Source organism: Sturnus vulgaris, chromosome 1 (genome assembly GCF_052056855.1).
Source record: "Sturnus vulgaris isolate bStuVul1 chromosome 1, bStuVul1.hap1, whole genome shotgun sequence".
Classification (NCBI taxonomy): domain Eukaryota; kingdom Metazoa; phylum Chordata; class Aves; order Passeriformes; family Sturnidae; genus Sturnus; species Sturnus vulgaris.
Window position 1 is genome coordinate 137,058,472 of NC_142243.1, and position 26,318 is coordinate 137,084,789.

Genomic DNA, 26,318 nt, shown 5'->3' on the forward strand with positions numbered 1-26,318 from the left:
GACTTCATTGTAAAATGCATGACTTCGCTCAAGGAAAAGTCCTGAAGGGTACACATTCCCCATTTGTATTCTGTATCTGTTCAGTTACTCAAGGAGAGCTGAGAGCAGTGTAATTTTAATAAATAACTCCATTAGGGTATGGATTTTACTTTTTAAATAGCCTTGATTTAATGTATTTGAGGATATTGCTAGCAAATATTACTCCTTGAAAACAGACCAATTACATTGGGAAAAAAGGTGGAGCTTGATTAATTTCTGAAAGTAATGGCCTGATTAATTGCCTAAGATAGTAGAAGATATCACTGCTTGATCAAGAAATTCTTTTTTACTCAGTCTAATTTCTTTCCAATGCATCTCTAACAATAACTTTTTCCACTGCTGTTTTGGTACAATTCCACAGGCTGTGGGTTAAAATAATTTTTTAATTACAAACCAATTTTTTCTAGTTGTTGGAACCTCTGTAAGTACTAATGATGTAGATTTTCATGTGATTGCAGTCTGAGCACCACATATGAATCTATCACTGTAGCCTATCCTATATATAATAGACATCCCCAAGTCTAATAACATTTAACAGTGCTACATGGTAATTATAACATCTAGATTGTGGACTTTCCTACAAACAAGGGTGTTACCTCTAGAGAGAATTCAATCTGTAAAAAATCTGTAAAAATCTATTCATATGAGGAATATTGCATAATTAAACTGCACAATTAACAAGTTCTTAGCTTTATTGAGACTTAATATTATGTCAGCTACTCTTTTATTCCCAGGTTGATATATTAATTGACAAAATAACAATATTTTAACCTAGAGATTGTCAGGAAACAGACTATTGCATGGATAGTCATTACTGAGACATTGGAAACATTTCAGCCCATTTATCAAGAGTATGGAGCAAGTCAAATCGTACATGTAAAAAAACTTGTACGTTATCAAGAAGTTATCTCAGAAAATTTATTCCCCCTAAAAATGTATATAACAAAATGATTTGCTCCAAACCAGTATCATGCAGCATATATTATAATTAATAGAAAAGTCAAAGTTCAACTGAGCTGCTTTTTGACTAACATTACAGGAATTGTGAAGCAGCAGATAGACAGCCATATCAAAGATCCCGATCAACAGAGCAACGTCCTGTGCTAGAGCGGACCAACTCCCGCTCCCGATCCACAGAGCGTCCTGACTCAAACCTCATCAGGTCGATGCCTTCATTAATGACTGGAAGATCTGCCCCTCCTTCACCTGCCTTACCGAGGTGAAACAGACAAATCAATCGGACTAAACCCCTTCTGCCCCACCAGCTCACCATTTTATTTTCCCAGTAGCTAATTGGTATCGCCTCATCCTTAGCTGATCACTAGCAGCAATAGATACTAACCCTTTCAGTGTGAACACACTATTTATATTCTACTCTGGATATAATGGTGTGGCTACCATTGCAAATTGCTTGCTAACAGTATTTAACTACATTTGTTTATTGATTTCTCATTTGTCAGGAATCCTGGATGGTTTCCACATAAAGCACCTCATAACTATCATATTCTTCTCTTACAGAATGAGAAATTATTTGTGTTCATCAGACATGGCTTATGGAACAACCATCATAACATCAAATGAAACTATTTTTTTAAAAAAAAAAAAGTTTCTTTAGATGCACTGTACTAACTTTGTCTATTACTTATCATTTTAACCACCATTTTTTCTGACTACATTTTACTGTGCCATAGTCTGTACTGTTCCTGTTTGAGTACCCCTGATTGATATTTTGAGGATTTCTATACATTATTCTTAGCTTAAACAAGCATAATACAATAAAAAGATGAGCACATTTTGGTCTAGATCATGTTCAGGAAAGCATCTCTTTATTTTAGAACTGCAGAATACTTTCTTTTGTTTTCTGAGAGTTAGAATTAGTATCATCAAATCCCCAGTGAGAATTGAGTCAAATATCATTGTCTTTCCTCAGTTCATTACTCCGTTCAGACAAATTCGTGTGATCTCACTGCAACTCCAAGGTAATTTAAGAAAATACAAGCTGAGCAAAGATAATTGAATTTGACTTGTGACTAAATTTATGTGTATGTGGCTATTATATCCATATGCACATGAATATGTACACGACACGTTTTCTGGCTTAACTGTGTGAAAAAGTATCTTATGGAAGCAGCTTATGGAAGCATCCTCAGCCTTAATTTGGCTTCCATTTAATGGGAAAAATTCTCTTTTTAATCAGGTCTTTTTCTGAAAAGAGATGATAGTTTCCCTATGGGACTGCAAGGGTCCCAAGTGTTGTAAAGTCTACTTAGTAGCGTTATCCGTTCTGGATGATATTTAAGAATTATTTTGTCATTTAATGGCTGTGGTTTGTTTTGATATGTGTCTCTTAGGTCACATCCTCGAACTGGGTCTGTCCAGACAAGTCCATCAAGTACTCCAGTAGTAGGGCGAAGGGGCAGGCAGTTACCACAGCTCCCACCAAAGGGGACGTTGGAGAGAAGTAAGTGCATGGTTTTCTCCCTAATGACGTTACCAAATTGCTCACAAAGGTCGATTATATTTATTATTGTTCTTTTACCATTGCAGTTGAAATCTCTTGAGTTTTTGTGTACAGAGTTGGGTTTTGGTCACGGTATTGCATTTTGTACTGTGTTTTCTTCTATTATGTTTTAATATCTACAATACTCTTGGCATGAAAAGTCAGCAGTATAATGGACACGAAATAAAGTGGACTATTAGCATGATCCTGTTCCTTTGGAATTCAGTAGGGGTTTTGTCATTGACTTCAACGGGCACAGGAAATTATCTTTAGTATGTTGTCTAGTGACAAAATTCTGGCTCTTTTGGGAGTCAGGAACCTAGCTGATCACATGTGGGCTCACATGGAGTGTATTACAGATTGCTAATATAAAACCTCTGCATCTTGAAACAGGAAGAGCAAGAAGACAGGTAATAATCTTTAAAATGAGAAACGTCAGGTATTTCATGATTTACGTTTTACTGGTACTGTAATTGTGCTTATCTTTAAGGCCTATTAAAAGCACTGATTGATGAAGATATTTTCCAAAATGTTTAGGAACAGAAGTATATAAACTTATTTTTGACAGCAAAGACATTTTCACCTTTCTATTTGTAGTAACTAGATGTGCCGTGCAAAATCAGTCTAAATGGCCATTTACTCCTTTTTTTTTTAATCCTTCTTAACATGTATATTGTATCTTTTAAAAAACTTCTGTTATTTTTAACCCCTGTGCTTTGGTTCCTTTTTTTTTTTGTTTCTGTTTGTTTGTTTTGTTTTGTGACTTTCCGTAGACAATGGAGACAAGGAGATAGAATCTTATGAAGGTCTGTACATAAAGAAGGGCTTGTTTTTCACCTAAAATCCTTTTTTCAGAGGCTGCATAGGGAAAAACAAACCCAACTGCAATTGATGTTACTTGATTGCACAGACATAGTCAGAATTATTGTCATTATGATTTAGTCTTTATTTTTTAGACCTGTGGTTCATAAATTTTACAGGATTATACATGAAAAAAAAGAGACTATATAAATAATACTGTCTAAACGTGATTGTCATTAGAAAAGTACCTAGACATGCACCCATTTTTAAAAATCTAGAATTTACCCTATGGCAAATAATAGCATTTCAGCAGTTAATGTATGTACATTTCCAGGATTAGCAGATATTCAGGCACAGGTTTAAATATAAACATTGGAGGCTATTTGACATGTTTTGTGTTAGCCACATATTTAATCAGAATAATGTTTTTATTGCAAATATTTTATAGTGTGATACAGATGCTGAATTAGTAGGTAATTTGCAAATAATATGGGAAAAAATTATTAAATTGAGATAGTCTTTCAAAAAGTTAAAATATTTTTGCTTCCAATAAAATCTATTTTATAGACTTTAGAATTATCTATTTTTATATATTGTTATATTTTATATTATATTTTATAATATATTTTATAAAATATATTTTATAAAATATATTTTATACTATTAAAACCATTTAATTTGTTTAATAGCAAGCCACAAGATATCAATTGCAGTCCTTGGTTATACCACTGAGGGTCTTTATGTAGTATTACTGTGTTTGTCACATCAGACTTTTTAATTTAATATTTCCAATGTTTACAGTATTTATTTCCATTTTGGAAACAAAACTTTATGGAAAAAGAACTCTTGTTTTCTCGGATCATCAATCTATTATATTAATTTCTTTTTTGTCTTATGTGTTGTGAATTGCTTATATGAAATACAGTATAGACATTCCAGGAAATAATCACATCTAATCCCATGACATTTGCTGTCATTGCTGTATATACTTTTATGTTTTTCCACTCTTCCCTGCTCTTTCCTTAGTATATCTATTTAGGCTGTGAGCTCCTCAGAGCAGCAATTGTGAAGTACTGTATAATTTTACTGTGTTTGATTAGAGAGGGTAACAGTCTTATTTATTATTTATATCATAGATTTTATAGAGAGAAATTTAATAAATACAAGAAAATAATTATTTTTTTAGGAATGCTAGAATTGTTTCCTCTGGTAAGTACTGCTAGGATTTGAGGAATGCTTGAAAACTGAGTAATATGTTCCTTTTATTTGTCTTTTGAAAAAGGTAGTACTTTGGAAAATCTGGGTTATGGAAAATTTCCAGATCCATAGATTTTGAAGTTCTAATATACAATCAAAGCATCATAAGTGACTCAAGATACAGTAACTAGACAAATTTTATATTGAATTTACACATAGAAAGATGGTAAACCTAATCCATAGGTACAGCTTTCATAGAGCATTCTGTGTAATTTTCTGTCATGAATTAAGAGTTCATTTTCAAATACCAATAGAGTTCTTCTTTGAGGCTTTTTCTGTCCTTCTTTAGGATTTTCTAATCATTTTCTTTAAAGGGAGTAATAATTTTCTTTAAAAAGGGTAGTGCTCTGCAGGAACAGCAGATTACCTAACTTCGTTCAGTGACAGAACATAATTAAGATTAATAGCAGTCTTTTTACTGTGGAGAATTGAATTTTACAGGAAGTTATTTTAGGCAAATGAATTACCAGTTACAAAAACTGAAGTTTAATAGAATTGGAAACACTGACTATCCTAAAAGGAATTTATGTTAGTATTTAACAAATATAGCATCAATAAACCTGAAAGTTTTGTAGATATTTGAGTAGGTTTTGACGGCTTTTTTTAAGTCCCAATGATAATCAAAACTTTTGTGTGTTGTTGGGAAAGCTATATGACCATACCAGAATATGTTGTCACAGAGTAGTCCTTTCTGCTCTTACAGAACACATACTGGACTCAAATGAGAGAGGTATTTCTATATTGCATGGAAACATGCTTTGAAGGTTAAACTTTCTGTATTTTGAAATCAAGGATCTTACTATTGACTACAATTATTTAAAATCAAACTGGTGAAAAGAGTTAGTAAAAGGTACCTTATAGGCAACGATGGATTGGAAGTCATCTCAGCTTTGTAAAAGAGAAAAAGGACAAAGGAAAACTTATCTGTTGCAGACTCCTACAGTGGTCTCATTTAGTTGGCATACATTTGAGCAATCTGTGTTTCTTATAAGGTTGTATCTTCATACTTTTTCTTTAAATGTAGTACAAATGCCAGAACTCAAGTAGAAAGAAGGGAGTAATTTGCTATTGGAGATATTTTTTTATTATAGGGCAGCACTCACTAGAAGGTGCAATATGGTGTGTTTATGGCTGTGTGACTATGGAAGGGAAGGGATCTACAGGGGAAAAACTCAACCAACCCTTTGGGTAATTGCTTTCCAAGTTAGGATCAGAATTAAAAAACACTGATTTGGGTTAGATTTAGTTCTATGAACTGTATTATGTGGTTGGGAGTTTTTGCTCCAGGACATGAAGGTGCCTCTTGAATACTTTATTTCAAAATAGCCCAAAATGTTTGCTTTCAAGAAAGCTACCTGGGAGCAGCTATGAAGGACCATTCCTATCTTTGGTACACTGACCCAAACATATTTTTATCAGTGTCCTACATGCTCAGTAGAACACACAATATCCTAAGTTATGTTGCATTTACAGCCTTTTATCATTATGATATTTTTGCTAATTCCTTAGGTTGCCACTTCTGTGTTTATTGCAGGATCAGATTTGCCTGTTAAGAAGATTAATTGAGTATTTCTGAAATACATGTCATTAGCTTGTCTAGCCAGGCTATAGCTTCGCATCTAGGCAGTTTGGGTTTTGCTTTAGATTTTATTAGTTTATTATATTTTCATCTTATATGGTTAGAAAATTGTTCTGAAAAGATGTCTGGGATCACCTAAGAAATTTTCACTACTGAAATGTCGGAAGACTTCTTTTCAGCTAAACTTTTGCTTTTATATTTTTAAATTACACTAGAGATAGAAATATCTTGTTTAAATGAACATTTTTAGAAAGCATTGTGAATTTGAACATGGTTTTAGTGCTGAAATGTTGATGTACTCTTAAGTGTTCTGTATTTTCGTGCTATTGACGAGAAGTGAATAGTGCAGTATTTATCGTTCTTAAGGGTTAACATGATTTTTTTCATTTATATGTGGCTATAACATATTTCTTTGTTCTTACTTGCCTTGGCAGAAGGATGAAATCACTGACCTCTTGCTCCTAATTAAAATGGAACACCATGAAGTGAAAGTATTCAGTATTCACCCTTTCAGTTCATTGCTAATTACTAATCAGAGAGAAAGTACTTTTTCCTAATACAGATTTTTAATTTTCCTTTTAAAAATAAACGTAGCCCTTTCTTTCTTCTTTGCACAAAAACATCCCCCAACCATTCACCCAACCATAAAAACAAGAATATCATGTTAGGCCAAACAGATGTAATAAAACCTTAAAATTTGGAAATGAAGTGCTCAGAAATTTAACAAATAGTAGAGCTCAGTAAGGATTTGCCTTTCTATTTATTCTCTATGGTAAAGACTTTAATTATATGATCTCATAATAATCTTGTGTCTTGGGAAAGTTCTTTCAGAACCTGTAAAGGCCTGACCTTAATGCTGATTAACTGTCCTCTTTTAACTTCAGGTGTGGGTAATCTTTTTCCATAATAACTTTAGATATTAATAGAATTAACAGGAATACTTGATTGGGTTTAATCAGGGATAGCTAGAAACCATTAGCCAGTGTTTATATCTCTCAGATACATATTCAAATCTCCAAAAAGGGCAGATGTATAGTGGCAATGTATTGTTGCAACTCATGCAGTCTGGAATGGAAGCTACAGAGACACTGTAATGGTTAGGAAAGCACAGGTACTACTGAGAGAAGTACATGCTGTTCATTTTAAGGAGTTTTATCTCATTTAGAACACAATTTCTTTAAATGGGAATTCATTTTGCAAAATGCAAAGGAATTTTATTGTGTGTTTTACATAGCCTTACCCTATTTTGATGGGAGACACAGAAAGATGGTTGCAATGCAATTGCAGACCAGTATTAAGACTAGTCATGATACTCTCATACTCTATCAGCTACGATTTTGCAGGGTTTGTAAAATATATGGCATATGGGTATTTAGTTTTGTAAAATTGATTAATCACGGGTAAAATATAGGATAGGAGCTTAGATTACCTTTAGCTTGGCTATGAACTTAGGCAAACACAACAGTCTAAAAGATGGAAATACAGAGCTTTTTCACCATCCCCTTTTTTTGTGTGGATACTTCTGTGGTACTGGCTATACTATGTTAGAAACCTTCATACTTGCACAGTGCAACTTGCATTTTGTGTGCTTGACAGCAAAGAAAACAGAAGAGGTTAGTTAAGACCAGTAACAAGGCTTCCTTAGGATCCTTTCTGAGTCTACTTTGGGGTTTTGATTTCAACTACAACTTTGCAAAAATGCACCTTTGGGTTTCAATTGTGGATGCTTAGTTCACTTTCCTGAGAGGCAGCAGAATCCTCAGACCTTGAAGAATATTAAAATATTTAATTTGCATTGGTACAATTTCCATAGAAAAAACTTAAACAAACTTTACCTATAACCCAGAGTAGAAAGTGCTTACTTAAAAGGTTCTGACCTATCAAGGGAAGGCACAGTTTATAATTTTCTCTTGGATTGGAAAAAGGAGAAATTAAAGTTTTATGAAATTTGAAGATCTTACTGTGTAGGTCTGAGACTACAAAGGACATAAAAGGAAAATGACTGAGAAGTCATACAGTTGTGCTTATGACAGCTATTGTTCATTTACCTTACAGGGTACCTACATGCCAAGAACATTTTAATTCAACTCTACTGAAAATGGTTTTTTTAAAGTCTTAGGCGCATCTTCTATACATTTGTTTCTATGAGAGAAGGTTGACTGTATAGATCAATGTTTTAACTGAAATTTTCAAAGTCATTATTTCAATTGGAATTTAAATGTCCTAGTTTTATTGTGTACTAGTAGAGCAGAAATCTAAGCACAGGTTAGTTTGCATTGCACTGCATTGATTATAGCCTGAATTTCTCTATTAAAAATGACCTCCTAGAACCAGTAGTTTTAAAATTACTATTACATGCTAGCTAAACCAAAAGTTAAGTAATTCAATGAGCTATTTAGTTGAACATAAACTTATACAAATAATGAGAGAACTGGAAAGAATTCTGGAAATAGAGAACATGAAAAATCGATAAGCAATCAAAATCTGAGCCTTGAAAAACTACATTATATTCCATCACATCAAAGCTGTTTAATAAATAATTGACATTTAAATTAAAGCAGGCATATGATATATCACTAATTCAGTTTGACACACTTCAATATTATTACTGTTGTTACCCTCGTGAACTTTGTCACAAAAAAAAGTTGTGGTTCTTTATTAATGACATTAAAAAGATATTTGTGTTTCCTATCATTAATGGCACTTTCACTGTTGTTTCCAACTATTTCAGTATTCTCTAGTATTTAAATATGTTCTAGGCAACTGTAGATACTAGTGGAAAATGTCTTTCTTTTTGCATTTCAACTATTCTGAAATCCAGGTAAAAAGCATAGTATCTGGCAAATTGAGAAAATTTTTTTCCAAGCTGGAAAAGTATTTGCTTTGTTTCTCCTGCTCTTTTTAAGGTATCAAGTATGTCCAGTAGTTTGTGACTTATACACAATTTTAAATATGCTGTTTGAAAATGGCAGCTTGGATTTTACTCCCAGGAAAACTAAAGGAAAACCAGGCAGAAGATTTAAACTAATTATCTACCAATATCTGTCTCTTTTCTCTGCTTTGGTACCAATTGTCTGCTCTCCAGTGCTTAAAAATTTAGTAAGAAATTTGCAACAAAGAACATTAAGGGCTGCATACAAGCATCATTACTTGGAGAAAGATCTCACTAGAATTAGCTAGAGATATAAAATGAAAAATAGCACAACAATTTTTTGGTCTTTGATTCACTAAAAAAATAATTTCTGCCACAGACTGAGGGTTTGTACGTTATTGTGGATGTCTTCTGTTTGATGTTTATCTTTTATTTGAGCAGCTCGTAACAAAGCATGCATGTTTTTGTCTTGCTTTTTTCCCCTCTCTCATCCTTTGCTTATCTAATGCAGCAGGAGATGAAGACAACAAGCGTGCTGGAGTGCAGGAGGCAGAGGTCGAGGCAGGTCTGTCTGACCACAAGCACCTATCTCCTTTAGATATATTTTGCCCAAGAATATAGGCAAGCATTACCAGCCAGCTTGGAAATATATCGAACATAAAAAAATCCAAAGAATATTTATATAATTTTATGAAAGAACAACACAAACAAATTAATTGTAGCATAGTTTATTTGTCAGTTGTGAATGCTTAAAATAATTCAACATGAAAAATGTACCAAACTATTTTACTCTTTTTATTCTTATTTTTGAAAAGACTCTGCCACTGTGCTGAAGTCTTAGCAGATCTGAGTGGGTACTTCTTAGATATGGTACAGTCTACTTTGTATTAATAATTCTTTCAAGCAGGAAAGTAAATATTTTTTTGTATCGTGACACATTTTTTCCCCTTAGTTTGCTTAAGCAGACTGATGCTGGACAAAAATAGTAGGCAATTGCATTATGTGGAAATACTTTGACCATTTTCTATGATGTCCTCCATCCCGCTTGGAAGACAGTTCAGTTGGTAGTGTGATGACAACCAATAGCTCATGATCAAATCAAACAGTTGCAAATACTTTTTTCAACTCAAATATCATGTGATTAAAACATAAATTTAGCTTCTAATTTCAGGAAACACCAGTACAGATTTAAAGATATGCAGAGATCTAAAGATATAATTTCTCTGTGCTTCAGTTTCTTTTTCAAAGGAAGAATCATAAATGCATAAATTTTTATTTACATGCCTTGTTACTAGGTTACGTTCTCTTGTCTATAATTAATTAATAGTTAATATTTACCAAAAGTGGTGGAAGAAAGGTGAAAAAAAAAAAAAAAAAAAAAAAAAAAAAAGATGAGTTGATCAAGAAACACCTTTAGTACTAGTTGGTAGGAAAAATTACTAGCGTACAAATGTATGCCTAAAATGCTAAATGCTGCTTAAAACTGTGGAAGTCCAAATCCTGTGCCCTGAACCCTCTTCCCATTGTTATTTAAGAGAAGAAAATATGGATTACTATTTTCTTCTATAAAAAAATATCCAGTAATAATTACTGTGATGAAACTCATTATTTGTTCAAAACTCTGGATGCTAGAGTAATTTCATTATTTCAGTGGTGGAAAGCAGGTTTACTTTTTTAAATTTTTTTTCACTTAGGCACCCAAAGTGTCCTTTAAGATCTTTGCCTTCCCATTTTTTGTTAAAGTTACTTTTTTATTGCTTTTGCTATGATTCTGTGTCTGTGGTGTGCAGTGGTTTGTACTGTGTGCTCTTCACTCTGTGTGTTTTGTGGTAACTCAAGCCTAGTGCATGGAGCTTTGCTCAGGTAGCTTGCAACAGGTTTGTGTGTGCTTGTAGTTACCTTGTTCTTTGTAGTAACTGTTCCAAATGTTAATCATCATTGTCTGTTTTTAATGTTGTAAAGACTGTGAGGAAAAACATCAAACCCCTCCTGTTAATGGGCGAAAAGGCAAGTTGATTATGATCTTGCTTATGAATTTTGGGTGCTTGAGAAATTTCATTTATCTTTTGCTGCATGTGTGTGTGTTGCTTAGTTCTAATAGCTCAAAATTAGTAAGTTCATGTATGTTCGATTTCAGTGTGTTGTTTTACTTCTTGAGTATAATTATTTTCAACTGAGGATTAAAAATATTTCTTGGAATCAAAAACACCAGATGTTTATCTTTTTCCAGCTCAATGTATATAGTTTACACAAGGCAGATACATTAGCTATGGAGAGCTAAGGAGGTAGCTTGTATATTTCTTCTCATTTTGGAGTTCCTAGGCTGCCTTGCCCTAAGAGGCCAAGTACAGTTTGCAGACACCTGCAAAATTGTCTGCATTGTCTTCCACTGTTTACCAGGTCCATATTCTTTTACATCACTTGGATATATATTTTACAAGCTTGACACATTTTAATGTGACTAGATAAAACTGACAATTTTAATTATATACTTCTGGAGAAAGGCTTATGTTATTAGCAATAATTTCTATTGTCTAGTTTGTATATATATTTGATGTTCTTTTTGATTTCAAATCCTGTAGAAATAAGCTTAATTCAAAGCACTGAAATGTTAACAGGGGGATTTAGGTTTCTTATCTAAAAAAGACAACAAGAAAATTGTGATGAACAACCTTAGCTTACTTTGAAGTTTTATTCAAGTTCATGAGTCTAAATTGCTTTGATTATTTTGAAGAAATATGTTACTACTTTTCCATGTACTTCTAAGACCTTATGATGTTTAGATTTTGTGTCATTGATGTCTCCTGCCAGTGAACGAAATATAAACTAGGTAGTGTCTTGGATTTATTAAAATTTGGGTATTCACTCTTACAGTTCCATCTCTACCAGGAGCCCACAAGGGCTACAGACCCAGTTACACTATTATGGACCATTCCTAGCTGTCTATTCCCCAGAACAACTGAGCAGAGGGAATACAGATATCAGGAGAGCAGGGATTCTTTTTTGCCTGTGTTAGTTCGTTGTCTGGGAGGGACAACCACACCATTTTTAATGTGTCTTACTGTCAAGTGTAGACAAGACCAAGTGGTGTGCCTTTGCAGAGCAGGTGCCATTTCACCAGCCTGTCTGAGCAGTCTGAGGGTTCATCTCTCTTCCTCTGGTGGCTGTGCCAGCACAGTTCTGAATGAATTCAAAACTGGAAGTCTGCTGCTGTAACTGTCATCCATGCTACTAACCAGAGAGTTCAGTGTCATACTTTAAAGATCTACATTCCAATCATAGTAAGATTGGAGGCTTTTGCCACTGACTTGACAAAGCTGACAAAACAATAAACAATGATTTAGTCAGGCTAAAGTTGTTGGTTTTTTTTTTCGGTTGCACTCCTTCAACAAAACCAATATTTTATACACTTAAAGAGCATGAACGAAAAGAATGATCAGTGTCTAATATTGAATTTCAAATATTTATTACCAAAACTCTGATCCCTTTGCATTCTTTGTCAGGTCTTTTGTATTTCTCTTTTTTGTATTTTGTATCACATCTTTTGATCATTTGAGTTTGTGAGGAAAGGATCCAGGTAATGCTGCCTTTTACTGTCTCAATTTAGAGTGCATAGAAGATGATGTAGTTATCAAAGCAAAATTTTAAGTGTTTCATATTCCCTCACTCTTCAGAATATTTTATAGGATTATACTTCAGCTTTGTCTCTATTATGGAAATCGGGAATGCTTTGCAGTTCTCATTTCCCAGACTAAGGCGTGTCTGAAGCATATTTGTGTCTTGAGTTTATAACAAGACAAGACCCAAATCTCTGAGTCGTGCCCTTCCTGTGCACTCTGGTTTCCCCATGCATGGGAGTCCCACCACTCTGTGAGCAGTCTGGATGCCTGAAGGAAAAGAACTGAAACTATATTGTCTTCCAGATTATTCTAAATTGTTGTACAGTTTAGACTGCACAACAGTTTAGAATTTTAATTTAACGAATTTAGGTGACTGAAGGGCAAACTAGGCAGAATAGAGGGACTCCAGTCAAAGAAGTGATGACAGATGGACCTGCTTCACTGACTTGCAGAAGCAGTGTTCAAATACACTTTTTTGAGAAACAAGCATGTTCCTGTCAGGCCAGAGGGCACTCTCCTCTTGATTGCTGACCTGAGCATCTTTTTCCATCTAAGACCATTTGGATTTGTGGAACTGGGGTCTGCCCTTAGTCTGAACTACTGAACATGACTGCTGTGGGTCTCCTAGGTGCTCTCTCTTCCTTCCTCTGGCTCACTGACTCTAGACTTCACTAAGAGACCACAACACCTTCTGAATTTTGCATGAAAAATGATACTGCATGTGTTTTATGTGGGCTGTGAGAATACTTAACATATTCCTATGTGTTATGAGTACCTAGAGAAATACTGCATTTTAATTAAATTCTAGTTCAAGCAAAGTAAGATTTAAATAAAGTATAGACCTGGTTAGATTGTGCTAGTTGTAGACAGGCACATAACTGCAATTTGCATGCTGGGAAAAGTTAAATTTTAAAAAACAAATGCACAATACAACACAAACCAGTAAAAGTAAAGTACCAGTAAAATGCTCTTGACTGAAGAGCATACATTCTGTTAAAATTCCCTATGATATAGGGGGCTATTTTACAAATTTAGCTCCAAAACTACCAGGGAGATACTACAGATGAGAAAGAGCCTTACTAGTAACATGTCCATAGATACCTTCAAATTTCACTTATTAAAAATTTGAGTTTACATCTTTCAAAACTACATCACAATACCATGTAGCATTTCTAAGACTGGTATGAGAAAATGGGATGTCATTTTGTCTACCAGTCAAACACAGTTTGTCTGGTTACTAACCTAATGTTTCAGAAGTAATGCAGAAGAATGAAATGGATCTTTTGGTGAAGACAGTATTTGTATGTAAAGATGTATGTACAGTTTTCATGTAAATTTGAGCAATAAGAAAACTTTTCTGTTTTTAAGTAGTAGTAAATGATATTCAGAAAAACCTAGAGCTTTCTGAAGAAACGAATCTGTATTTTTTATTTTTGTGTAAGGCACTAATTGTATTTTCTTTATTAGTTGGTATTAGTGCTTAAATCTACTGGCTTAGTTTCAGACCCCTTTTGTGAATAGAATGATTTTTTTTACGTTTTAGAATTGTACCATAAGCTTCAATTTTAGCTTCATTTAAAAAGGGTAGAGCACCTGTGATTGCTTGCAGAGCTTTTTATGTGTGTGTGTGTGTGTGTGTTTTTGAGAATTGTATAATCATATAATAAAAAATTATCTTTCTGCTTAGAAAATGTTTGAAGACTTACTAAAAGATTTTTCAATAAATATAAAGACATGGAAAGAAAATCCTAAACCCTGTATCAAGCTAAACCTTACCGTCTGCATTCTGCAGAGTGAATTTGTAGGCTGTTCACATTTCCTTGCATGCAGAATATTCCCTGACACCCAGGGAATGAAAATGCAAACTGAGGAGACACTGTGCAGGAGAGGTGTAGAACAGAAGCTTGTACTTTGCTCCACATTTATTTTGGACATTACTTGTAATTTTCTTTTTTATTAAATTCATTATTCAATAAATTCTGGAGATATTTTGTTCACCTATTGCAGCAGTCCTATCTTCAGCAGACCAGGCAGGGATGCTGGGGGAAAGGGATAGAAGCAGGACAAGTGTGTAGTGAAGCTTATCCAGGATGCTTGGCTGCCCAGGCTCCTATGCCTTGTGCCTCTCCATAAACAGCCGTGGTATCTTTGCGTGGTGCCTTCACGTCCCTCATAGGTTCTCTGCACTGTTTCTGCCCCCTTAAATCAGTCCTGCCAAAGTGCCCCCGAAGTGCTGGTCCAAGCCCGGATTTAGGGGAGCTGTCTCCTCCCAGGAGTCCCAGAGAAGCCGGGCAGGCTCTGGCGTGGTGCAGGCATATAACCAGAAGAGGGAGCAAAGCTGCCATGGTTAAAAACATGATAAAAGATGTGAAACAAGCAAATCCTCCCCATGCCCCAAATGGTACTGGGAAAAAAAAAGCCTTGATAGTGGCTTACAAATTATATCTTTACTTTGTGTTACTTAAATATATTTTACTGAATATTAATGTACTCATGTTTAATGTAACATGAACTGACTGTGTTTTCTTCTCAGCCATTTGGAGCATTAAGTTATTTTCTGGTTTTCTTCATGTTTCACAAATCTATTATCTTTGCAAAAGAAGCAGCTTTATACTTTGATTTTTTAGCTAAAGGTAGGCTATGACTTTACAGATTGTTATTTCAACAAGTGCTCTCTAGGACCTTGCTTGAGTATATTCATTTAAAAAAAGCAATAGCAGACTACAATCTATTTATTCCCCATATAGAGTAATCCACTAGAAAAAAATTTAAATGTACATTTAAAATATAATTGATTAAATTTGCAGGTAGAGAATATGATGAAAAGAGACTGCTACTGGACTAGACTTAAGTGATTTACAGATACAAATTATTAATGTAGCCTTGGAGTCAGCTTGAAGAAACCATTTCTGGATTAAGGAATAATCTACAGTACACTATCATAATTTTAATACTAATAACAATAGTATGAAATGTAGTTAAGATGCAGTACTTTATATTGCTGACCTGAAGATTTACATTGAAGTTCTTTTAATATATTCCAACTGCAGCCCCAAGAAAGGAAGCAAAGGGGGGGGTGGGGGGTGGTTTTTTTGTTTTGTTTTTGGTTTTTTTTGTTTGTTTGTTTTTGTTTTGTTTTTGGGGTTTTTTTGCAGAATGTGTATGTAGTTTAGTAAGAGATTAAATAAGAATAATAAATAAGATACGTCTGAAATCTTACTGGAATGCTGTATTCATTAAAAACCATTATATAAGCCATTAATGAACAATTCATTTCAAAATTTTATAATTTCTTAGCATTCATCAGTTGATTTGGCACTAATTTGCAAACTATTTTCATGTGAAGGTTGTGTGTACATATGTGTATATGTGTCCCTGCCTTTATGGTGTCCACACTTTGTCAGCATTTAGGGCAATGTTCTGAGAAGCATTTAAGATTTTGAAGGAAAGACAGATCATCACGTCTCAGATAAATGCCTTGATCTCTAAGGTACAGAAACATTCTGTAAAATATTCTTCCAGTGTATAGAGAAAAATATGTAGCTCAACTGTTACTGTAAGCAAAGAGGAAGCTCAAAGATTATGTCCTCAGGTTGGCTGTGGATTACCTGGGGAGGCAGGAGGTCTTGCTCTATTTGTCAGAAAAAGATTACATGTGTTCCTACTTGTTTCTGGGTACTGGATGAGTCTTGTTCCTGTTACATCAGGGTAGGGAAGCATCAACACTGTTTTAATGAGGCACCTGAAGGTTTCTCTGGTGTAAGAACATCAAGAGTCTGGCATAAAATCTTGATTGCTGACTTTGTGTCACTTCAAATTGGCCTTGATGGCATTAGCAGCCTGCTGGTGCTGTAAGGTGGGACTGGATTCATTCCAGATACAATTCAGTACATTTGGGACGATTCATACAGCACGGTTTGAAGCCGTTTGCTTTCCCCTAGCAGAGGTTTGACATGCTGAAAATATTTGTCTCTGTGTGAGCTTTAGAGATTGATGTCTCTCTAATTTTCTTAGAGACCTCGTTTTGTGAAAAGTAAAATCTGTATGCCATGAATTTAGTCTTAATTAATTCTTCTTCTTGTATTCTTAATGCATGAGTTGAGATATTTGGTATCTGATTCAAAACAGTTTCTCAGCTTTTGACATTTTATCCGAGAGTTTTAATGACTTCTTATTGTGCTGCATTGGGTTTAAGAAGCACTAGCCAAATCCACTTTTGACTTATTTTTACAGTAGCTGTCACCTTATATTAATAATATAATAATTTTTTTTCTGAGAACTCATCACATAAAATTAAAAATAGAAAGAAGTTCTGAGTACTTTTCATTTGCAGAAAAAAGATGACTAAGTATGTCCTAATAGAAAAGTGAAGACTTTATGATAACCTAATCAAAAGTCTAAAACTAGAAATGCACTGATAAAAATAGGTTCCCAGAAATTTCAGGTGTTGAAAAAAAGATAAAAGCTGAATTTAATAAAAAGAAAAGAAAAAAAAGACAAATTCCAGTAAAAGAGAAAATACATAAAAATGTTTCAAGTAAAGGGTAGCTATGAGAAAGACTATTACTGTTTGTAGTATTGAGAAAAGAAAGGAGGAGGGGAGTATTGCCATAAGAAAACTCCTCATCATTAGTATCTGCTATTTTGCTGCATCATCTTGTACTTCTGCAGTTTTGCTGCATCATTTCCAATTCAACTGCAACATTCCTGGTGCTAAGCTGGCATGGTTAGAAATTCAGAAAAGCTATAATGTATATGAAATTATTCTTCTCATATATTATTCCCACATTTTAATTATTTTTCATATTAAATATTCTAAACAAACGTGTAAGAAATGTTGAGGTTGTACTTGGCCCTGTGCACTGGAGCACACCACGTCTGCTCTCCCAGGTGAGAGTTGTTCTCACGGGGAATGGCACAACACCAGGTGTCATTCCAAACCCCAGCTCATTGTTCCCCGTGGTGTGCAGTGCCCAGGGGCAGGTGCAACAACTCAGCCTGAAGAAACAACTGTGCCCAAAGATTGTGCATTTCATACTGATGGGAAAAATCTGCATTGGGGCACCTAAGTTCTTCTAGCCCTGAAGGTGCATCAGCTGATTAAAATACTCTGGCTCAAGAATCCCATATTTTATGTAATCTAGATAAGATCTTTTGTATAAATATTTAATAATTTTACATCTCTCTTTATACGTAAGTCAAAGCTGATTATCACAACTGAAGACAAGATGAAGCTTACATTATGGGAAGTGAGAGTGATAATAGGAGAACAATAATCTAGAAAACTGTATGGTTTCTTTCCAAGTATTTACCATTTGACCAATGTTGGCTTTGGTTAAAACAACAAGGGAATAGATGGTGGCCCTTTGCCTTGGGGAAAAAAAAGAGATTTTAGAGACTATGTTGTGTAAATTACATTATAGTAAGTGAACTTGTTTGTCTAATCAGAAAGGGGCAACACTGACATTTTGGCACTTTGAATAAGCATCAGCATCTCATGCTAGTTCTCAAACAGGAAGCTCTCCTTTAAGCTATTCTTAAAACATATTTTATTATCTTTGTAAAGCATAGAGGTGGAAATTAAATTAAAAAATGTTGAAGAAAAGGTCAAACTTCCAGTAGATATAGCCAATGGATAGATCTATTTTTATTTCTCAGCTGAAACAATAACCATTACTAGTAAAACTCTCGCAATGTTCTAGAAGTCAGTGAAGCTTTTCACTTGATCTGGAGTACTTCCAAACCCCATATACTCAATCTAAATGTTGGACTTAACTGCTGATAAAACTAAATACCCATCTGAATTTAATGCTGATATGCCATAAATACAACTGAAGCTATAGAAAAGAGGTCATTGGAATCTTTTCTGAAAGTGTTTTCATGCTATCACTTTCCTCAAAAATATATAGTAGCCTGTCTTGCTTTTCGTAATATTTTCTTTTTTAGATTAACATAAGGCAAAAATTTTTAATCAAAGAATTATACTTTTATTTCATTTTTATTTTCTCACACTTGTCAATTCAAATGTTATTACAAAGTGTTACTGAGAGGGTTAACTATTTGTTAGATACTGAGCTCTCAAAGAATTATCAAGGTTTAGTAAAGCTTTTCTTTTTGATAGGGAACTTTGTTATAATAAGTGATTTTGGTGACTAAGATAACTACAATTTTTAGGTTCAGAACTGAATCAAGAGCTCTGAAAAGGACTGTGACCTAGAGTCGGAGAGAGAGAATCTTCTAAAATTTGCATTAAAATAGCATAGAAATCACTGGGCTTCCTGATATTCTTCAGTATTTAGATTATTTGCTGTCTATCGTGAAAAATTCCTTTAGATTACTGTATGCCTACTTTTTATCTTATTCTAAGTATAATCTCCAATATTTGGCCTAAATTACAGTTAATGGTATTTTTTCCCTAGCAGTAATTATTCCATAAATTCGAAGGTAGTTTTACTAAGGTCATTGAGTTTTTTTGATTTGCTAGTTAAGAAGATACTTCTGGACTCATTTGAGAAAAAGAAAGTATAAATTACATCAGTAGCTATTTTATTGTGAACTGTGTATATTCACAGAGAAAAAGAATCACATCCTTCCTTGCTAGGAAGAATCATACTAAGATTTTATTTCCATGGTTTGGTAACAGAATGTTCTGTTTGAAATTTCTCATTTAGTACTCACTACACATGGTACTTCAAAGATGATGGATTCTGTTTCAGCTTGCATATCTGTGGTATCATGAAATAATTACAATGACAATTTTACTTAAAGGTATATTTCCATCAGTTTCAAAAATCAAAGCAGCCTTTTAGAGGACAATAGCCTGTCATGGACCAACAACAGCCACAGAGAAGAAGGCTGCAGGATGCATACAGATAACACTTTCACATGTTTACATTTTCAATGTTAGATATCCATCAGTCTTCTTGAAAAAGGAAAATAATTATAATTAAAAAAAGTCATAGGCTAAAGTACTTTATATAAATTTATTTTGAATTGGTAAGATTAAAAATATTTTCCATTTCTATCATATTATTCTCCATCACTGGCTATTTCTATGACGATAAAAGTGACAACATCTGTGGGCAATGGTTGTGAAAAAATTCAGACCTTTCAGGATCAGCAAAATAAGCAGATTCTTAACAGTCCGAAGCAAAAATGGAGCTTAGAGTATTGAGTCTGTCCTGTTAATTGGTGTAGATTTGGTTTTGCCATGAGATTCCAAAGGGTTTAAAACTGATAATATTTACGCTAACCACCTAGTTTGTCAGAAGATAGAGAATTAAAGTGTAAAAAAAAAATTGGCAGCCTCAAAAAGACTAACAGCTTGCAAGTCTAGAGAATATTGTTCTGTGGAGCAGTGTACATGCTTCTATCTACAGCTCTTTTCCTGAGCAGTTACATCAGAACTGCTAATTTCAGATACGGGAATAATTGGTGCAAGTGTTCTTATTGAGTAGTTTATTCTGCTCAAATTAAAAACTGAATTTAAATCAAGTTCCAGATTTTGAAAATAAATCTGACTTTGTTTTGGCTTATGAATTAATTGTTAAAAACTGCTTTTCAACTTAAATTAGACATGCATGGTTGCTTGTTCAGGTTTTTTGTTTGTTTGTTTGCTTGTTAATTTGTTTTGTTTGGTTGGTTATATTTGTTAATTTTATCTTTGCATAGACTTTTTAACCAAAATATTTCTAGCTTCCTTTATAACTTACAGAAACGCAATGATAATGTAAGAAGCTATAGAATGTAGAACACTAACTTTTAAAAATGGACCAAATTATTGTGTAAACAAGCCCCTGTTTTTTGTACCAATTGTTAAATATCAAAGACAGCAGAATATTTGACCAGTTACATAGACTAACTTTTGGATAAGATGCTCTGTTCCAGAATGTTTAACATGTGCAAGAACTCTCTTCACCCCAGGCCTCTAAGAACCAATCTAAATTTTAATGGTAATGATAATACATTTGTTTAGATCAAGTTGTCCCAAATGATATTAGGTGTCTTATAACATAAGTTACACAGAATTTCTGATTTGTTTTTTTTGATTTACGCTAGAAGTTACATGGGAGGACCAGCAGAAAAAGGTGAATGGTACAATAACTGATGACAAACCATTGCCGAAAAAGAAACACCATTCTGAGACAGGTTTGTCAGGGTTTGGAAAACCACATGAAAGCATGAGACTATAAAACCACATTTCATGCTTTTGTAATGCGTGTGTGCTTCATGTACCTTATTTTTTCACTTTGGTGTGAAACTTTTAGCATGTAGAGACCATCTAGATAACATAGTTCTGTTTTAGAATAGCCAAAATAGATTTGCTTTTGTAAACAATTGTGTTAGAATGCACATGCATTAGAAAATAAGTGTTCTGGCACAATTTTAGACATAGTTTGCTTTTTAGTTTTGAATTTTGTTATGACTTAATATATTTGTGCAAGCCTCAGGAATCCAAGTATAATCTATGCTGATTCTTATTTAGTTGACCAAACCAAGGTATCTACTGCATGTATGGTGGGAAAATCATCTTCTACAGACTTGAATCTGAAACCTTTTACACCATCACACATGGCAGAAATAATGTTCCACTGTAATTTTTTATACAAGCTGCAGTTCATACATCTGAAGTTCTCAAATCTAAAAAACCTCCTTTCCTCCATTCTGTACATGAATGGATTTCTTCTGAAACTAAGAACTGTCATAAAATTTCTTTCACCTCAAATGTCAAGTTCAACTTTGCTCCTACAAACACATAGCAATAAAAAGCAAACCTAGTAATAATAATGATGATCATAGTTATAGTATTGTTCTGTCTTCATAATCAGAGAATAAAAGGTCCTAATCACATTAATTTATACACTTGCAAAGGGCAAGCACACTAAGGAGTAGAGACGGTAGGGAGGAGACAAAAGGGAAGAGAAAGGAAAGGGAAAAGGGATCTTTATATTGCAGGTTTCATCCTGTATTTAAAGGTTGATCCACATCTAGGTTGATCCACCTAGGTTCAGTTTTGTGTTGCAAATAACTCTATTTTGCCTATTAGTTGTCTCACTCTAATAACAGCCCTTCTCCCAGTCACACAAATTAAAGTTTACAAGATTGGCTGGCTGTGTCACCTCCTAAATTAATGCTGTAATCTCACCTACAAAATAATATAATACCCATAATATCAGGTGTTTTGCTGAAGTTCAACTATTGTACAGCTGGAAATGCAAGACTCAGAACTGAAGAAAACTAGCAAAATCTGGCTTGACTCTAGCCTAGGCAACCTAGATTTAAAAGTCCAGATGTACAATTGCATTTCCTGTTCCCCAACTTTTTGATGCATCAGAAATTGTTACAGTATAAAATAAATACTTCTCATAAGAGTCAGGATCAGAATGTGATATATCTTCTTTTCCAGCAGTTTTAAGTATTTCATGATAGATTCAAAATACATCTACACATCTGCACTGTTGTCTTTCCAGGGAGAGCTGAGCAGAATAGTGCCTCTGCCCTGACTTTTCCCTTATGTAGTTGCTAGGTAGGAACAAACATTAACTCCATCTCCCACCTGAGGTGGGCTTAGGACTGTGAACTAGACAGATAATTTATTTATAGTTATTGGCAGTACTTTTAGGGCCATGTTCTCCATATTTTAGAAAGAGGAGACATTTTTTAGATGACTGCTCTTGGGGCATCCTACATTTTGGAGCACGAGTAAAATCTTATAATTGAAAGACAAACACAGGCAGAAGAATAGAAATCAGAATCAAATATGAACAAAAAAAGTTCTCACTTTACAGATGTTCTGTATATTTAAATGATAGTTATCTGATTTCTGTCTATTTTTCTGTCTGGAACAGTGCCACTGATCTCCACTGATTGGTTTGAAAAGCCACAATCTCAATTGTCAAAGTCTAGAATAAATACAAAGTTAAGTACAAGTTGTGTTCTTCACTTTATGGTCTTAAGTCTTTCGGTGAGGGCTGACGCCTGAGAAGAGTAAAACTTCTATTTTAATTTACATTGTCAGAAATATCTTCTGTATGGGATGATGATACATGAAGCAGAAACATCAAAGGTGGTTCTGTACATTCTGCAATGGACATCAAAAGGCACATCCCTATATTCCTCAGATGCTTTTCCAAACTGAATGTGTCAAAAAGCCTTATGTATTTCAGTGGTAGGAGTGGAGTAAAGCAACTCCCAGGACTGCACACTACTGTTCCCTATAGACATCTCTGTATCATTTCAAACAATTACTTTTCAAGGCAGAGCAGTCAGGACATCTAGAAGAAGGTGCCATAACACTGTACTCCCATCTGGGTGTTGAGCTGTATTATATCTATGACCACAGTGATGCAGCCTGACAGAACCTACCTAAGGAAGCTTCAAGTTCCTTGAACCTTTGCAATATGGGATTTACCCTCTGCACAGGACTGTACTTTCTTTCATCTGAGAATGCTTTCAATGTTCTGTCTGCACAGAGAACAGTGAAGCAATACTAATAAACTTAGTCCCTGAATGCAGAGGGTGCAATGGAGGCAAGGAGCAACACCTCATATTGTTGTGCCCCTGTCTTGATTGCCTTTTCATCTGTTGATGAGTATTCTGCTATGATCTGCTATGAAAGCTTATATTGTCTTTAAGTGCATTTTTTCTGTTTAGAATTTAGCCTAAGTAGTGCCATGGAAATAGCCATGGCATTATTATAGCTAAAAAAAACTATGAGAACAAATAAGCATTGATTACATGAGTACCGTGAGTGAAGAAGTGAGATCTGTGAGCCAACTGTAGAGAAAAGCATAAATAGATAATAAAAATAATTTCAAACCCCTGAAAAATAACAGTAATACTCTACCTTATAAAGCATTAATATTCAAGAAATATGCATGTCTAGAAATGGGATTAGGCAAATTTTTTGGGGGACAATTGAAGGTCATTAAATAACAAAATAGTTCTTGTATTGCAGATTTTTCAATAGAAGATGATGATAAAATTTCTCATCCTGAATATCAGAAACCAATAGTTTTTTTTAACAGTTTCTTTAAACTCTTAAGTTCTGATGCAATTTGCAGAATTAGTGTTATGAATATTTCCAAGACTCAGTTGTATTTATGCAAAGATTTTGAAGGATTGGAAGGGTAGAACTGCAGAATCAAAGGTAAGCATAGCATAAATATTCAAGCCATATTTTGAATCTGTGCCCTTCCTTTAGCTGATGTCAGCACTCTGTCAGAGAATACTGCATTCTAGGACACCACTAAATCAAAAAGCATGAGAAACAGTTGCTTGTTCATACCTGAGATTATTAAATACCTGCAGCACTCACTACTGTACCTGAGCTGTAATAGATGATTTTTGAAAGAAAGTGACTAAAACTCGGGTCTTCTAATCGTATTTCATTTGTCAGTGAAAAGAAAAGGAAAAGAAAGTACAGCAGGCAAACATTTTTACATGGTTTTGCATTTTTATATGTGAGGCCTTAAGAAGTTGGAAAAGAAGGTTGTATGTAGAGAATGTGTCTTGTACTGACACAAATAAGGCTAGGCAGGATACTGTTTTTCTTAAAAAGCAATTATTTTCATCAGTATCACCACTAGTGTCTTTTGAACCCATCAAGGCATTTAAAACAGGAAAAGCACATGTTTAGGGTACCATGGCAGGGATACTCATTTCTGTTCTCTGTCTCACAATCCAAAATATTGGAAGCTGAATATGGTCTAGCAACCTGTGTCTCCATCCAGGGACGACAATGCAGAAACTGCCTTTGTAAGACAGCAAAGAAAACAGTATTGGCTGTCCCCTGTTTTTCCTACAGTAATTTGATGACTATTACCTGAAATCATCCTGTAATGGTTTCATTATCACTGGCTCTTGAGAACATTGTAGTGTCATCAAATATCCAACCTTTGCCACAGAAACTTTTGATTTCCAAGGAGAAGTTGAAGAACAGGACTGTTAGAAAGTGCTGACATATATTAATATTATTGAACAAAAGGACACAGGATAGTTAAAATGGATTTTAAAATCTTGGACTGGAAGTAAGTAAAAATTGAGTATCCTTGTAATTGTTTTGGGGAAAGATGTATTTCTGTAATATAGAAGTTTTAGAGAAAGTTTTAGAGAAATCATAGCAATGGTAGGTTAAACACATCAGAAAATATAAAGGTAATGTGTGCTTACAAATGATAAGTCTTTAGATGGGTAGACTTGCTTTCAATTTAAAGGGAATCATGCTTATTTTCATCTGTGGAACATTTAAGTCTCTCTCCTGGGTAGGACTGTGCCTTGATACCTACATAGACAAAGACTTTCAGAAATCTAATGTTATGTAATGAAAACTAATAGTAGCTTATCTATTACCATGAATTCAGTTGTGGTGTGAAAACTGTAGTAAAAAAAAAAATCACAATTGTGTTTATTTTCATAGAAGTTTGTAGTCAGAATTAAAAGTATGAGAAATTGAAAATTATTAAAAGGAAGATATGGTTAGAAATGGGTTGGAAAAGGCAAAGTAATGATAAGACAGAGAGAGAGAGGTAGTGATAATATTATATATACACTATATTATATATATATACTATATTATAGTGATAACGTATATATAATATATAATATTTCCAATCCAATGCGTAGCTATAGTGCATGAATATTTTGAAGTGTTACTATTTTGTCTTTTCCCCCCTTATAAAATTACCATGTGAACTTTATTCAGAGAAGCAAAATAATAAAAGCTCTCTCTGGATTTTTCATTTAGTTTATCTCTTGAGACCTATGAAAAAAGTTATACAATCTATGATTTAATTTGAGAGTTTATGATGCTGAGAATATTTACAATTTCTTCTGTTATTTTCTACCATTGTCTCTACTATCCTTATCTTTGGATAAGAGTAAGAGTTTTCATATTTACTGTCTTTACCTATTGTGTTTTTTACATAGCATATATTAAATATAGTCTATATTATGTAATTGCAGAATTAAATGGATTGCTTTAGTCTTTCCTGTATTTTCTTGATGTATTTTTGAGTTAAATTTTCAGCATATGTCCAATATACAGATGTGATTTTATGTGTATAGATTTCTGCTTTAAGATAAAGACTCTAAGAGGGAGCTACCTCATTAAAAAATTCAGAAGTGTGGGACAGGCTCTGTAAATAATTGTGGCTTAATGCTTTGAAAGAGTATTAAGTAATACTGACTCTATTCACATCTTAGTGTAGTAAAATAGCCTTTTCATCTAAATCTTCTGCTAACAAATATGGGTACCCTTAGCTTTTCTATCTACTCTTGTATATTTGTATCCTTAGCATTGCAGAGTTTGAATGGTGTCAGGGGATACCTTTCCTGAGAGTTAAATAGTGTATCAGTCTTCAGGTCTAATCACATCCTGATTAATGACATATAATGATGGAATGTACAGACTCTATGGAGCACTTCTGTCTTAGAGACTTTTCTGTGTTTTAAGATTATGCTTATTTGATTGTGCTATTGCATATTGTATTTTGTGAAGAGTGTCCAGAAATGAGACTTTTCAAATCCGAGCTTCTATTTGCAGTGAAAGATCTTTGGTTCTTAGGAAAAGATAAAAATGAAATTAAGAAAACTCTTGAAGGGGAAAAAAAAAAGAGTAATTAACTTACATCCTTCTGTCCTCTGCTGCTT

General features: G+C 34.0%; 1 protein-coding gene across 50 annotated transcripts in view; it reads left to right on the top strand.

The window, feature by feature from the left end:
* The window catches only part of RIMS2 (regulating synaptic membrane exocytosis 2), a 447,523-nt gene that overhangs the window by 312,154 nt on the left and 109,051 nt on the right, over positions 1-26,318 (top strand). For 40 of the 50 annotated variants that reach the window (XM_088177854.1, XM_088177865.1, XM_088177882.1 and 37 more), the window contains 2 exons: positions 1,079-1,258; positions 2,391-2,500. In XM_088177854.1, coding sequence (XP_088033980.1) covers positions 1,079-1,258; positions 2,391-2,500 — 290 coding nt within the window. The remainder of the gene's footprint in view (positions 1-1,078; positions 1,259-2,390; positions 2,501-26,318) is intronic. The other 10 variants (XM_088177949.1, XM_088178017.1, XM_088177861.1 and 7 more) reach the window with 1 other exon arrangement.